The sequence below is a fragment of the Pipistrellus kuhlii genome, unplaced genomic scaffold, assembly GCF_014108245.1.
Source record: "Pipistrellus kuhlii isolate mPipKuh1 unplaced genomic scaffold, mPipKuh1.p scaffold_m20_p_168, whole genome shotgun sequence".
Taxonomy (NCBI): Eukaryota; Metazoa; Chordata; class Mammalia; order Chiroptera; family Vespertilionidae; genus Pipistrellus; species Pipistrellus kuhlii.
In genome coordinates, this window is record NW_023425480.1 from 15361 (window position 1) to 31340 (window position 15980).

Here is a 15980-nt window from a genome sequence, read left to right on the forward strand (position 1 = left end):
AGCGTGGGCCAGGAGGACGGGTGCCTGGGGATGAGGCCTTTTTGTGAGTTTGTGTGGGAGAATGTGTGCATGTGGGTATGTGTGTGTGTATGTACGTGTGTGAGTGTTTGAGAAAATGTGTATGCATGTGTGTGAGTGTGCATGACAGAGTGTGTGTATGTGTATATCTGTGGGTGGATGTGTGTAAGTGTATGAAAGGATGTGTGCATGTGAATGTATGTGTCTGTGTGTGAGTATGTATGTGTGTATGTGTGAGTATACTCTGAGTGGCTAGATTATTATGATCTCTGAACACATAATAACCTGGCCACTCAGTGTATATCCAATATAATAAGAGACTAATATGCAATTGCCCCCTCGACCAAAAGTTCGACCAGCAGGCAGACCAGCCAACTGCCCATGTCACGCACCTTGGTCGGACCACACTCATGCACAAATTCATGCCCAGGTCTTAAAAATATATATATTTTACACACACACACACACACACACACACACACACACACTGAGTGGCCAGATTATGATGCGTACAGAGATCATAATAATCTGGCCACTCAGTGTATATGTGTATGTGTGTGAGTGCGTGCATTTGTGTGTGCGTATGTGTATAAGAATGTGCGTGTGAGTGTGCAATGTGACTGAGATCTGCGGACGTGTGTGCGTGTGTCTTGCACACGTGCTGGCCATGGAGGAGAGCAGCGGCAGGCGGCGGGCGGGGCGGGCTGCGCACCTTGTCGTACACAGCGACCTGGAGGGAAAAGCCCAGGGGGTCGCGGAGGCCCTGCTGGCGGGCGATGTGCAGGCAGACCTCCTGCGAGGTGGAGGCCGAGTCCACGGTGACGGTCAGGCTCTCCCCCGTCGGCAGCACCACGTGCACCGGGATGTGCTTCCTGGACTTGACAGCCTGGAAGGCGAGGCAGTCCCTGGGCCCGGCAGCTCCGCGCCCGCTCGCCCAGAGCTCGGCCGGAAGGGCTGCTGCCGCCCTATGGCCGCGGAGGGGGCAGGCAGCCCCTGCTGTCCTCGGGGCAGCCCTGAGCTCTGGGGCCGAGTGGCTGAGAATCAGAGGCTCAGAAGAGCCCGGGCAGTTCCCCGCCCCAGACTCTGGAACTGCTGACACCTGGGAGCCATATTCCCCCTGCGTGCGCACCACAGGGCGCGGGCACCGGACAGCACCACAGCACACGCGCAGCCCAGGGCTCGGGCGAGCAGCCGCGAGGAAGGAGGGCGGGACAGGACCACCGGACGCGGGTGCGAGATCTCGGGGCCCTGTGAGATCTCGGCCCTCACGGTGCGGCCCGCGCCCAGGCTGACAGCGCCCGCTGCCTCCAGCAGCCACCCCCTCGCCAGTGCTCACTGGCAGGCCCCACGGACGGGCCTGACACGGGCCCAGCCTGGCGGAGCTCACAGGGGTCGTGGCTCAGAAGCTCCCCAAGTGGGTGGAAGAGGCCAAGGACATGCTTCCCGCTGGCAGGACCCAAGAAGGCACCCCCAGACCTGGGCTAGAAGAGCGCAGGGTCTGACACCATCCCACCCTGACCATCTCCCACTCCAGCAGGCCCGTACCTGCAGCTCCAGCCAAGTGGGGGGCTCTGTGCGAACCCCGTTGGTGTAGGTGCGTCTCAGGCGCTCGGCACAGAAGGGCCCGTAGCCGGCTGGCCCTTCACCAATGAAGTTCAGCAGGTACTGTGGGTGCAGAGGGCAAAGGGCAGGTCACTTCTACCTCCCGCCCAGATGGATTCTAGAGTCGCAATCATTCCCATCTGCGAGGCGAGGGTGTGTGGGCTTTCCATGTGGCCGTGCAGTATCCGCCGACATAAAGCACTCACTGCACACCCTGGACTCCTGTTGCCATGCCAATTACCCTATCTGATAAAAGAATAACATGCAGATTGACCATCACTCCAACACAAGATGGCTGCCCCCATGTGGACACAAGATGGCCACCACAAGATGGCCAGCAGGGGAGGGCAGTTGGGAGGGATCAGGCCTGCAAGGAAAGGTAGTTGGGGCAATCAAGCCTGCACGGGAGGGCAGTTAGGGGTGACCAGGCTGGCAGAGGAAATTGGGGATGACTGGGCTTGCAGGGGAGGGCAGCTGGGGGGGGGGGGCACCCAGGCCTGAAGGGGAGGGTAGTTGGGTTAGGGGACCAGGCCTGAAGGGGAGGGCAGTTGGGGGTGATCAAACCTGCAGGGCAGTTAGGGGCAAACAGGCTGGCAGAGGAGGGAAGTTGGGGCAAACAGGCTGGCAGGGGAGCAGTTAGGATCAATCAGGCTGGCAGGGGAGTGGTTAGGGGGTGATCAGGCTGGCAGGCAGAAGCGGTTAGGGGCAATCAGGCAGGCCAGCAGGCAAGCAGTTGGGAGCCAGCATTCCTGAATTGTGAGAGGGATGTCCGACGGCCCTACTGGGATCGGGCCTAAATGGGTAGTTGGACATCTCTTGAGGGGTCCTGGATTGGAGAGGGTGCAAGCTGGGCTGAAGGATACCACCCCCCTCCACACACACACACACACACACACACACACACACAAATTTTGTGCACTGGGCCCCTAGTATCTCAATAAAGCTGGGGAAATTATAAATTTTAAAATGATAATACTCAGCGTTGATAACCCTAGAGGGCCAGTGCATGAAATTCAGCCCAGCCTGAACCCTCTCCAATATGGGACCCCTCTGGGAATGTCCAACTGCTGGTTTAGGCCCGATCCTGGGGCCTAAGATGTCCCTCTCACAATCTGAGACTACTGGCTCATAACTGCTCACCTGTCTGCCTGCCTGATTGCCCCTGACTGCCCCCAACTGCCCTCCCACCCCCCGCGGGCCTGGTAGCCCCACACAGCCTGCTGCTCAGTGATTCGGTCACCCCTCACTGACCCTCCTGCCAGCCTGCTCGCCCCATGCAGCCTGTTCTATCGTCTGTTTGGTTGCAATGGTCACTTCGGCTTTTACATATGTAGATGAGAAGGAATACAAATTGGACATTTCTTGGGATCAAGTTGTCAATGTTTTAAATAGTACATAATTTTAAAATGTGCACACTCTTTGACCCAATAATTCAGACCTCTCCTAAAGGCATCGTACGGAGAGGAAGGGGGAGAGAGGGAGAGAGAGAGAGATCAGTTTCCTTCCGCGGTGCCCTGACTGGGGATGGCACCTGCGACCTGAACCGGCGACCTCTCGGCGCTCAGGATGGCCCGGCCGGCGGAGCCACCCGGGGTGTTTATGCGACAGGCAATGGGACGGTGGCCCCAATGTCCCCCACATGCTAACCGCTCTCGGACGGCGCGTGGCGGCAGCAAAGCTGCCCTCAGGGCGAGCGGTAACGTGGGAGACGCTTGTGAGGACAGAGACACACAAGAGCTGACGTTCAGACGCGCTCGTAAAGTGCGCCGAAAAGCTTTCGGAGGCGCCGGGAGGCGTGCAGCTGGGAGTTTGCTGTGTCGGCGGACGGGCGGGCAGCTGGCGGTTCCGTGACCACGGCTGACACGCCCGTCCGGGGCCTCTGGACTCGCCTCTCCTCCACAGCACGCCGGTGCGGCCGCCGGCGCCTCGGCCTCCGTTCGCGGCCCGGACACGCTGCCCGCTCCTCCGGGCCTTCCTCTGGCCTCTACCCGCTCCCGCCCCTCAGAGGGGCCACCTGGGGCAGAACAAGTGAACTGCAGACCTCTCTTACATAAGGGGAAACGGGCCCGGAGCAGCCTGGCCCTGACCATCCTGGCCAGCAGAAGCAGAAGAACAGGGCCAGAACCCAGGATTCTGGACTGCACCAGCCCAGGGCCAAAACATCCTCCCATGTACCCTGCCCCCGCCACCCCCACCCCTACCCTAGTCCTCCCCTCCCCCCTGCCCTGGTCCCACCCCTCCACCCCCGCTGCCCTGGTCCTCCCTATCCCCTCCACCCTGCCCCATCCTGGTCCCCCCGTCCCTCCCTGCCCTAGTCCCACCCCTCCCCCCTGCCCTGGTCCCCCCATCCCCTCCTTCCTGCCCCATCCTGGTCCCCCCGTCCCTCCCTGCCCTAGTCCCACCCCTCCCCCCTGCCCTGGTCCCCCCATCCCCTCCTCCCTGTCCTGGTCCCCCCATCCCCTTCCCCCTGCCCTGGTCCCCCCCATCTCCTCCCCCCTGCCCTGGTCCCCCCCATCCCCTCCCCCCTGCCCTGGTCCCCCCATCCCCTCCACCCTGCCCCATCCTGGTCCGCCCGTCCCTCCCTGCCCTAGTCCCACCCCTCTCCCCTGCCCTGCCCTGGTCCCCCCATCCCCTCCCCCCCTGCCCTGGTCCCCCCATCCCCTCCTCCCTGCCCTGGTCCCCCCATCCCCTTCCCCCTGCCCTGGTCCCCCCATCCCCCCCCCCCCTGCCCTGGTCCCCCCATCCCCTCCCCCCCTGCCCTGGTCCCCCCATCCCCTCCTCCCTGCCCTGGTCCCCCCATCCCCTTCCCCCTGCCCTGGTCCCCCCCATCTCCTCCCCCCTGCCCTGGTCCCCCCCATCCCCTCCCCCCTGCCCTGGTCCCCCCCCATCCCCTCCCCCCTGCCCTGGTCCCCCCTATCCCCTCCCCCCTGCCCTGGTCCCCCCATCCCCTCCCCCCTGCCCTGGTCCCCCCCATCCCCTCCCTCCTGCCCTGGTCCCCCCCATCCCCTCCCCCCTGCCCTGGTCCAGCCCACCTTCATGAGCCTCTCGGAGGGCGGGAAGCAGCCCAGACAGAGGCTGAGCAGGATCCAGCCGCGGGCCAGGCTGCTGGTTTTCGGGTTCTCTGACAGCTGCTTGCAGATCTGGCAGTAAATCTCGTCCCTGAAAGACAGACGCAGGCTGCAGGCTTGCTGGGAGAAGGGTGCACAGCCCCTGCTGCGCCCCTCAGTGTGGCCATGGCCAAGGGGCCTCCAGCCGCTCGCCTGCTCCCGGCTGCACCACTGGCCCTCTTGTGGGGCAGGGAGGGCCCGGGTCTCCAGCCACAGCCCGGCTCAGCAGCCCAGACTCTGCGTGAGGGACCTCTCCTCTCCCCAGCTTCACAGCATGGCGCCCCTGGAGTGCAGGCACCTGCCGCCCTCCGCCCTCCGCCCTCCCTCGGCCGCGTCCCCAGCCTCAGGCCTCTCTCCTGTCCTCCCCACTGACCAGCCTCCGTCCTGCTAAGTGCCCCTCCTGCTGCCGGCCCCCCGGCTGGTGGGTAACAGCCACGCCCGGGCGCCTGACTCCGCGTTGGCCCGTTTCTGGGGGCACATGTTCCTGTTATGCCAACTTCAGGCTGCCAGCCTGATGGCACCAAACAGAGCCAGCCGGCAGAGGAGCCGCTCTCAGGGCAGGCCCGCCCTCTGCCCCGGCCTCAGCAGCCGTCCCGGCGGGCAGGGCCTCGGGAGGGCTGCCCGCGTCCCAGCTCCCGCTCCGCCCGGCGCATGGGCACCTGAGACCCCACAGGAGCCAGCTCAGAGGAGCCGCAGCCAGAGCTGCACTGGGGCGCCCGTGTCTGTCTGCCTCTGGGGGGGGCAGCGGCGGGAGGATAGGAGAGCTGCCAATGAACAACTGGGGGAGGTACAGGCAGCGCCTCAGGCTTCCCAGGCTCCTCGGAGCTAGTTCAGGGCTGCGGTCTGCCGAGCCGAGCTGAGCCGGGTCGGGCGGAGGCAGGGGGCTGTGGGTGTGGCTGTGGGTGTGGCTGAGGCTATGGGTGTGGCTGTGGCTGAGGCTGTGGCTGTGGCTGTGGCTGTGGCTGTGGGTGTGGCTGTGGGTGTGGCTGTGGCTGTGGCTGAGGCTGTGGCTGTGGCTGTGGCTGTGGCCGTGGCCGTGGCCGTGGCCGAGGCTGTGGCTGAGGCTGTGGCTGAGGCTGTGGCTGGGGCTGTGGCTGAGGCTGTGGGTGTGGGTGTGGCTGTGGGTGTCGGGGTGTGGCTGTGGGTGTGGGTGTGGCTGTGGCTGTGGCTGTGGCTGTGGCTGTGGCTGAGGCTGAGGCTGAGGCTGTGGCTGTGGGTGTGGCTGTGGCTGTGGCTGAGGCTGTGGCTGAGGCAGGGGCGGTGTCGGAGGGGCCAGGTGAGGGGGACTGACCGGAGGCCGGGCTGCAGGAGGCCGTGGCTCACGATGAAGTGCACCTTCTCCAGGTTGGACAGGGGTCTGTCGGAGGGGGAGCCCTCAGACTCCAAGGCCTCCTCTCCAGTGTTCAGCCGGCTCGCCACCTGCAAGTCGCGTCGGCATCAGGACCTGGCCTCTCCCGCTGCCGGGAGGCCGGGGCTGGGGAGCCGGGCTGGGCCCGGGTGCGGAGCGGGCGCCGCCTCACCTGGCCCGTGACCGGGGCGGAGCGCCTCAGCGTCGTGGAGGAGATGTCCGCGGTCCTGCCCCCGAGGCCCGGCCTCTGCGGAGGGCAGAGGGAAGCGACTGAGCCCGGCAGCGCGGACCGGCAGCCGCCGGGGGCGAGCGTCTCGCGAGCGGTGCACTGCCACGTGTCCAGGGCCTCTCCTGGGGCACGCCGGCCAGGCCTGGCCTGAGCCCCGAGGGTCAGGACCCTACGGCTCAGAGCTCGAACCGACGCAGGAGAGCCCAGCCCCGACGGCCAGGCCCGGACAGGGAGGCCCGGACAGGGAGGCCCGGACGGCCAGCCCCGGACAGGGAGGCCCGGACAGGGAGGCCCGGACGGCCAGCCCCGACGGCCAGCCCCGGACAGGGAGGCCCGGACGGCCAGCCCCGACGGCCAGCCCCGGACAGGGAGGCCCGGACGGCCAGCCCCGACGGCCAGCCCCGACGGCCAGCCCCGGACAGGGAGGCCCGGACGGCCAGCCCCGACGGCCAGCCCCGGACGGCCAGCCCCGGACGGCCAGGCCCGGACAGGGAGGCCCGGACGGCCAGCCCCGGACGGCCAGCCCCGACGGCCAGCCCCGACGGCCAGCCCCGGACGGCCAGCCCCGGACGGCCAGCCCCGGATGGCCAGGCCCGGATGGCCAGGCCCGGACAGGGAGGCCCGGACGGCCAGCCCCGACGGCCAGCCCCGGACGGCCAGCCCCGGACGGCCAGCCCCGACGGCCAGCCCCGGACGGCCAGCCCCGGATGGCCAGGCCCGGATGGCCAGGCCCGGACAGGGAGGCCCGGACAGCCAGCCCCGACGGCCAGGCCCAGTCGGCCAGCCCCGACGGCCAGCCCCGGACGCCAGGCCGTGCTCATCCTCCATGAACACTGGGGGAGTGAACTGGACGCGCTCTGCCATCGCGGGGGGCCTGCTGGGGCCATTAGGACCTGCTTCTCCTCGGCAGAGGTCACACGGGGGCTGGAGGCGCCTGGAGAAGCCGCTGCCACAAGGAGGCGCAGCGAGGCCGGGGCGGGCCGGCCAGCCATCCCGGGCGGGGCACCGGCTTCTGGTGGGGAAGCGGCTTTGCCACAGAGATAGAATGTGCCACACCAGCTGTCCCTCGTGCAGATGACATGGCTGTCTACATGGAAAACTCCAAGAAGTCTATAAAAAGTAAGCAAGTTCAGCCGGCAAGTATGGCTTGGTAGTTAGCGTCAACCCATGAACCTGGAAGTCAGGACACAGGCACGGTATGCGGGCTCAGTCCCCAGTTGGGGAGAGGTGCAGGGGGCAGCCCATCAGTGACTCGCTCCATCATTGATGCTTCTAGCTCTCCCTCTCCCTTCCTCTCTGAACCAATAAAAAATATATTTTAAAAAAATAAGCAAGTTTCAGCAATGTTGCAAGATACAAAGTCAATTCACAGATAAATTATAGTTTTCTATCCTAGCAATGAACATGCCAATGCCAAACTTAAAAATATGGTGTCAGTTAGCCCTGGCTGCTAGCAAATGGCTCGATTGGTTGGAGCATCCTTCTGTTAATAAAAAGGTGTTGGGTTTGATTCTTGGTCAGGTCATATACCAGGTTGCAGGTTCGATCCCCAATTGGGGCACGTGCAGGAGGCAAACAATGTTTCTTTCTCTCCTTTAAATATCTCTATCTCTATCTCTATGTCATCCATATCTATCATCTGTAGCAATATATATATATATATACACACACGCACACACACACACACACACACTGAGTGGCCAGATTATTATGCTCATCTGGCCACTCAGTGTGTGTGTGTGTGTGTAGTAAAACCTCTATGTAATTGACTAAGTCAAGTGAGGAGGGTGTGTCCATTAAAGTTGAAAGTATGTTACATAATAAAGTAGGTTTTCCAAATGCATATATTAAAAAATTGACAAATTAGTTTACCTGTTTTTACTTATATAGACACATCTGTGTAATTATAATTATGTATGAAAAGTTTATTTTCACAGAAAAGTTTTCTATATGTTTTACTGTCATTTTAAATTCATACTGAATAGATCTGGTAATGCAGAAGCACATGGCTGGGGTGGGCCAACACGAGTTAAACTGCTGCAGAAGTCATGCCACAGACAACAGAACCAGCTACTGAGCATGTGCCCTGTGCTCACCTGCTGATCGTTCTGAACACTGTTTAAGAGCAATGACTCCTGGATTTAAGTAAGTAGACTTTAGCTGTAGATATGTAACATTTGTTCATGTCGGCAAAATTCTGCAGTGTTTTTTCCAATATATGACCTACTCATTAAAATTAGTTAAAAATAACCAAAAAACAACAGCAACCCACACAAAAACAAACACACACACACACACACACACGCACACACACACAAAAAACAAAACAAACAAACCCCAAACCCAATCTGTTAACCTATATATATAAAAGACTAATATGCTAAGTGTCTGACCAGTAGCTATGATGTGAACTGACCACCAGAGGGCAGACACTCAGTGCATAGGCATGGAAACATGGAACAGACTTCTGAATCTCAGAGGAAAAGGGGGAGGGTAGGGAGAGATTAACTGAAGATCTTATGTGCATACTCTGTGCACTGGTGGGGTCCCTCAGCCTGCCCTGAGCCCTCTTGTAATTTGGGACCCTCTGGGGATGTCGACTGCCGGCTTCTGCTTGATCTCCTAAGGCCAGGCTGAGAGACCCCACTGGTGCACAAATCTGTGCACCAGGCCTCTAGTTTAATTATAAGCAAATCTTGGTTAAAAGCATTTTTATTTATTTATTTTCTTTTAAAAATATCTTTGTTATTGAGAGTATTACAGATGTCCCCTTCTCCCCCTACTGTCCCCCCACCCAGTTCCCACCCTGCCACAGGCTCTCGCCACCTATGTCTGTGTCCACAGGAGTGCCTATATGAGTATAAGCTCTCTGGTTCTCTCTTCCCGCCCCTCCTCCCCTTCCCTCTGAGATTCATCATCTGTTCCGTGTTTCCAGCCTCTGGTTCTATTGTATTTATCAGTTTATTTTGTTCATTAGATTCCTTGTTCATTTATTTTGACTTTTAAATATAATTGTTGATAGATATGTATTTATTGCCATTTTATTGTTCATATTTTAATATATATTTTTCTTTATATATAAATTGAATTGAAGTCTGAAAAAATCGAGCGTACTGTTTATATATAAATATATATAATTACTTATAATCTCTAAAAAACCCTTATGTGCAAATATAAAACATGTGTAGGGCATATGTGCTGAAAACTACAAAACCCTCGTGAACGGAACCGGAAAAGATTCAAGGCTCTGCAGGGCAGAGATGCCAGTTCTCCTCAAACAGATTCGCAACAAAACTCCTATCGAAACACCAGCCAGGGAATGTTTGTGGGTGTGGGCAAGAGTTTCGGAAATGTGTACGGACAGGCGAGGCACCTAGAATAGCGGAATCCATCCTGGACGAGGGGCAGGCAGTGTGTGCCTGCAGCCCACAGACGGCCGGGGACACTGGCCGTAGGACCCGCAGGACCCGCAGCACAGAGACAGGAATAAACCCTCCCGTTTGCACACCGATTCTTGACAGGAGTGCGAAGTCCATTCAGTGAGTGAAAACGTGAGGTCTGAGCGGGAAGCCCTGCCCAGGCCGCCCAGGGCGCCAGCCCCCGGGGGCCCAGGGCCTCCTGCTTCCTGCCGCCCTGCCCCGGGGTGTGACCCAGGACCAGGCGCCCGGCTGCCGCTGGCTCCCTCTCGCGTCACTCCCCGGGAGGAAGCCCTGGGTGGCAGCACCCGCTTGGCGAGCCAGCAGGGCAAGGAACCCAGGCTCCTGCCAACAGCCATAGGGGCGGGCAGGTGGGGATGGGGTGGGGGGCTTCTGGGAAGCAGCTGCACAGCCGGTGACGCCTGGAGAGGGGGCGGCCTAGCCACACAACCCGGCTGCAGGGAGACTTGCACAGGCCTGCCCGGTCCTCAGGGGGAGCCCGGTCCTCAGGGGGAGCCCGGTCCTCAGGGGGAGCCCGGTCCTCAGGGGGAGCCCGGTCCTCAGGGGGAGCCCTGCCCGGTCCTCAGGGGGAGCCCGGTCCTCAGGGGGAGCCCGGTCCTCAGGGGGGAGCCCTGCCCGGTCCTCAGGGGGGAGCCCTGCCCGGTCCTCAGGGGGAGCCCGGTCCTCAGGGGGAGCCCGGTCCTCAGGGGGAGCCCTGCCCGGTCCTCAGGGGGAGCCCGGTCCTCAGGGGGAGCCCTGCCCGGTCCTCAGGGGGAGCCCTGCCCGGTCCTCAGGGGGAGCCCGGTCCTCAGGGGGAGCCCGGTCCTCAGGGGGAGCCCTGCCCGGTCCTCAGGGGGAGCCCGGTCCTCAGGGGGACCCCTGCCCGGTCCTCAGGGGGAGCCCTACCCGGTCCTCAGGGGGAGCCCGGTCCTCAGGGGGGAGCCCTGCCCGGTCCTCAGGGGGAGCCCTGCCCGGTCCTCAGGGGGAGCCTGGTCCTCAGGGGGAGCCCTGCCCGGTCCTCAGGGGGAGCCCTGCCCGGTCCTCAGGGGGAGCCCTGCCCGGTCCTCAGGGGGAGCCCGGTCCTCAGGGGGAGCCCGGTCCTCAGGGGGAGCCCTGCCCGGTCCTCAGGGGGAGCCCTGCCCGGTCCTCAGGGGGAGCCCGGTCCTCAGGGGGAGCCCGGTCCTCCGGGGGAGCCCTGCCCGGTCCTCAGGGGGAGCCCTGTCCTCAGGGGGGAGCCCGGTCCTCAGGGGCGGGGTGAGGTAAGGGTCTGCCCCGGGCGGCTTCGGGGCCAGGTCACGGGACACTGCACAGCCCACACGTGGGCAACCTCCATGTGCCCCAGGCCCTCGCCATGGCGCCCAGGCTTAAGGTCCCCGGGAGCTCCCTGCGGGCGTCTGTGCCGGGACCTGCCCCCGGGCAGCTCGGCTGCTGGGAGGTTCCCTCGGCCGGGCTGGGTGGCTCCTCCGAGGTGACGTCACCAAACCAGGCGAGGCGGCCTCCTGACCCCAGGTCCCGGGCCCCTGCCGTCAGAGGCGCTCACTGCCCACTCAGCTCTTCCTGTGTGGCCGAGGCCGCCGTCAACGCGGTCAGTGTGGGTCCTGTTCCGGGGACCGTGGTCACTGACGGAAGGGCCTGAGCTGGGGCGGGCTCACTGGCTCAGGGGCCGCGGTGAGCCGTGGGCCTCAGGCTGGAGGGCGCCTGCCGTCCCTGCCACCACCCTGCCCGCGTACCTGGGCTCCGCGCTGTGCAGCCGGGGCGCTGCCCTCCCTGCCCCCGGCGTCCGGGGCCGGCCGCGTCCGGGCGAACAGCACGGGCTCCGGGAGGTCGCCCATGAACCTCAGGATGACGCTCCACACAGCCAGCGCGGCCTGCGGGGGACAGGCTGCTGGGACCGCCCGGACCTGCCTCTGAGGCTCTGACGCAGTGTGGGGCGGGGGCGAGGAGGATGGGCGGGGGGGGGGGGAGGATAGGGGGGAGGAGGATGGGCGGGGGGAGGATAGGGGGGAGGAGGATGGGCGGGGGGAGGATAGGGGGGAGGAGGACGGGGGGGAGGATGGGCGGGGGGGAGGATAGGGGGGAGGAGGACGGGGGGGGAGGAGGACGGGCGGGGGGGGGAGGACAGGTGGGGGGGAGGATAGGGGGGAGGAGGACGGGGGGGGAGGATAGGGGGAGGAGGACGGGTGGGGGAGGGAGGAGGACCGGTGGGGGGAGGAGGACGGGGGGAGGAGGATAGGGGGGAGGATGGGGGGAGGAGGACAGGCGGGGGGGAGGAGGACGGGGGGAGGAGGATAGGGGGGAGGATGGGGGGAGGAGGACAGGCGGGGGGGAGGAGGACGGGGGGAGGAGGATAGGGGGGAGGAGGGGGGAGGAGGATGGGCGGGGGGGAGGAGGACGGGGGGAGGAGGATGGGGGGAGGATAGGGGGAGGAGGACGGGCAGGGGGGGAGGAGGACGGGGGGAGGAGGATGGGGGGAGGATAGGGGAGGAGGACGGGGGGAGGAGGATGGGGGGGGAAGATGGGGGGAGGAGGACAGGCTGGGGGGAGGATAGGGGGAGGAGGATGGGCGGGGGGGGGGAGGAGGACGGGGGGAGGAGGATGGGCGGGGGGGAGGATAGGGGGAGGAGGACGGGGGGAGGAGGATGGGGGGGAGGATGGGGCGGGGGGGCACGGCGGGGGCACAGGGGGAGCCTGAGAGCTGAAACCAGAGGCCGTACGGAGCAGGCGTCGTCGTCCTCGTGGTAGAGCAGAGGGTGCCGCAGGGGCCTCCGCAGGTGCGTGTGGCTGGCGGACCTCTGGAAGTAGGTGGCGGCGAACTTGGGGAAGCTGTACTCGGCCAGGCCGTCCGCCTCGTCCTCCGGCCCCTCCACCTCGGGCACCGCGTCCAGGTCCACCTCGGGCAGCCTCCGCGGCTCCGTCTCCAGGTCCTGGGCCGGGAGGAGAGCAGGCGCTGTGTCTGAGGCCGCCCCCAGTGGCCCCGGCCTGCCCCGGGAGGCACGGGCCTCATGGGAGCTCAGCCCCCAAGCCCTCGCGCCCGGCCTGCAGACCCGGCTCTAGACAGCGGACACGCGGGTGCTGAGGTCCGGAAGGCTGGCGCCCGCTGCTCCAGACACTGCCACCCCGGCCCGCCGGCCCTCAGAGGCGTGTGCCTGCACTGTGCGCGTGTGCGGGGCTGGTGGGGGACAGGCAGGAGGGGGTGTCTGGGCCATGGGTGCGCGTGCTCCAGTCCCGCACACTGCCCTCAGGCACGCTCCTCCTCCAGCCCTGGTCCAGCCTCAGGGCCGGCCAATGCAGAGCGCAGCCCGGCCGGGCCGGCCAGCCTCGGAGCCGCAGAGTGCCTACGAAAGGCCCTGGCCAGTGAGGCCCGGCAGGTAGGAGCCTGCTCACCTGGGAGTGTGAGACCCACAGCCCCGTCCTCCCCTTCTCTGCACGTCCACCCAGGACCAGGGCACGCCCCGCCCGCGCCGCCCGCTCCCCGCGGAGTGCCTCTTGGTGAGCCAGAGGCCGACAGGCCTGCCCTCGGGGCCCGCCTGACCTGGAAGGACAGCCCCCTCACCTCGAAGCGGGCAGGGGCCTGGCCCTCCTGCCCCCCGATCATGGACGGGAGGAAGCCGAACACTTGCTCCACCATCTGGGTGTCGGTGACGGTGTCGTAGATGGACTTGCGCTTCCTGGCGGCTGGAGCCCGGGGGCGCGGCTGCTGGGGGGCGGGGGTGGCCGGCAGCCCCTGTGTGAGGCCGGCGGTCAGCACAGCCGCTGGGCAAGCGCCTTAGAAGCCCAGGCCCTGCTCCGCCATCATCTATCCAAACCGTGGTTTTCCTCTAAAATCCCAGATTTCAACAGCCAGCGACTAGCCATCTGCCAGCCTGGCTCTTCCTGCCCCAGCAGAGTCAAGGCCAGAGACAGAGGCTGTCGTCCTGCCCCCCACCTCCCCACGGCACCACCTCGAACACAGGGCCTCGGAACCTTGCTTCACACCGAGGCCCACGCCTGCCTGGCCCTCTATTCAGAGCACCCCTCGCTGCCAGGCGGGCGGGGTGCCTGCTGGGCGAAGCAGGCGGAGAGCCACCGAGGCGATGCCGTCCCGCCCTGGCGCCCAGTCCCCCGTAGCCCCCTTCTTTCCAGTGCCCAGCTGTGGAGGCTTGGTCTCAGGTGCCCGCTGGGGCAAATGGGCTCAGGCAATCCTGCCCCTCCCTGCCTCTCCTGCCCAGACACTCAAAGCTCCTCTTGGCACTCCTCGGCCCCGGGCTGGCCTGCCATGGCCCATGACCAGGAGCTGGGGCCTCCCCAGCTCACTGCGCCTCTGACGGCCAAGCCCTGCTGGGAAGACCCCCCACAGCCCAGGGGACCCGGGCTCCGCCTCCAGGTTCTAGCAGAAGCCTGTCCTGCTGCCTGACCTGGGAGCCCTGACCGGGAGCCCTGACCGGGAGCCCTGACCGGGCGTCCTGACCGGGAGCCCCGACCGGGCGTCCTGACCGGGAGCCCCGACCGGGAGCCCCGACCGGGCGTCCCGACCGGGCGTCCCGACCGGGAGCCCCGACCGGGAGCCCCGACCGGGCGTCCCGACCGGGCGTCCTGACCGGGAGCCCTGACCGGGCGTCCTGACGGGGAGCCCAGACCGGGCGTCCTGACCGGGCGTCCCGACCGGGAGCCCAGACCGGGCGTCCTGACCGGGCGCCCCGACCGGGAGCCCCGACCGGGGAAGGGGGAGGAGGAAGGCACGAGGGCCGGCTGCAGTACCTCTGAACAAGGAGGGGCAGGACTGACTGGTGTGGGCTCACCCTGCTGCTCACTCCTCCTGCCTGTGGCCCCACCACCCCGCCCCGGGCCCAGAGGCAGTGCACACCTACCTTGGCTGTCTGCTGCCGAAAGTTCCGCCGGGCAGCCATGCCCCTGGCGTGTGCCTGGATGACCACCACCGCCCTCCTCCGGGCCTGGACCTGCTGGCGCACGAGGTAGCCCCGGCAGCGCGCCTGCAGCTGCACCACCCTGCGCCGTGCGGCCTGGAACTGCCTGCTCAGCAGGTGGCTTCGGGCCATGGCCTGCAGGCGCTCGAACCCCAAGAGGATCTGAGGCGCAAGAGAGGTGCCACTTTCAGGGCCGGCCGGAGGCGGGCTGCCTGCGATGGCCGTCCCCCGAGGGCCTCCCCCGGCCTCACAGCAGCTCCCTGCTCCTGCTGGGCCCGCCCAAGCGGCTTAGCGCTTGTAGCCGAGGACAGAGCCTGGCGTGCGAAGGGCAAAGCGGTGCTTGTGGGCGCGTGAAGGGCGGACGGTGTCTCGGGCGGCGGTGATGGAGCACCACGTGGACCTCAGCGGGGATGGAGTCCCAGAGGCCGCGCCTTTCGCACCGACCACTGACCGCCACCACGCCTTCTCCCCTGACCCCGCGGCGACTTTGAAACGGGAAGAGGTGCCGAGCTGTGAACACCTGTGTGCTGCCATCACAATCGGCCACAGCGGCCCTGAGTGCAGAGGAGGCTCCCTGGTCTCCCAAGCCCCGCAGAGGGCTGGCCTGGGACGGGCTTCAGCTGAGGGCCACTCCAGCTCCTCCCTACGGGACCCGTGCTACGGACAGTCCTAACCCTCCGCCCCCGGACAGCCCTAACCCTCCGCCCCCAGACAGTCCTAACCCTCCGCCCCCCGACAGTCCTAACCCTCCGGACAGTCCTAACCCTCCGGACAGTCCTAACCCTCCGCCCCCGGACAGCCCTAACCCTCCGCCCCCGGACAGTCCTAACCCTCCGCCTCCGGACAGTCCTAACCCTCCGCCCCCGGACAGTCCTAACCCTCCGCCCCCGGACAGTCCTAACCCTCCGCCCCCCGACAGTCCTAACCCTCCGGACAGTCCTAACCCTCCGGACAGTCCTAACCCTCCGCCCCCGGACAGCCCTAACCCTCCGCCCCCGGACAGTCCTAACCCTCCGCCCCCAGACAGTCCTAACCCTCCGCCCCCGGACAGTCCTAACCCTCCGGACAGTCCTAACCCTCCGGACAGTCCTAACCCTCCGCCCCCGGACAGTCCTAACCCTCCGCCCCCGGACAGTCCTAACCCTCCGGACAGTCCTAACCCTCCGGACAGTCCTAACCCTTCGCCCCCAGACAGCCCTAACCCTCCGGACAGTCCTAACCCTCCGCCCCCGGACAGTCCTAACCCTCCGCCCCCGGACAGTCCTAACCCTCCGCCCCCGGACAGTCCTAACCCTCCGCCCCCGGACAGTCCTAACCCTCCGCCCCCGGACAGTCCTAACCCTCCGCCCCGGGACA

At 65.1% G+C, this 15980-nt stretch overlaps 1 protein-coding gene across 1 annotated transcript in view; it reads right to left on the reverse strand.

Annotated features, from left to right (window-relative positions):
- Positions 1 to 15980, reverse strand: part of MYO7B (myosin VIIB) — a gene marked incomplete at its 3' end in the record, with an annotated part of 72384 nt that overhangs the window by 13989 nt on the left and 42415 nt on the right. The window contains 8 exon segments of the mRNA XM_045582479.1: positions 731 to 904; positions 1564 to 1683; positions 4653 to 4779; positions 6019 to 6146; positions 11451 to 11588; positions 12435 to 12644; positions 13274 to 13444; positions 14568 to 14786. Coding sequence (XP_045438435.1) covers positions 731 to 904; positions 1564 to 1683; positions 4653 to 4779; positions 6019 to 6146; positions 11451 to 11588; positions 12435 to 12644; positions 13274 to 13444; positions 14568 to 14786 — 1287 coding nt within the window.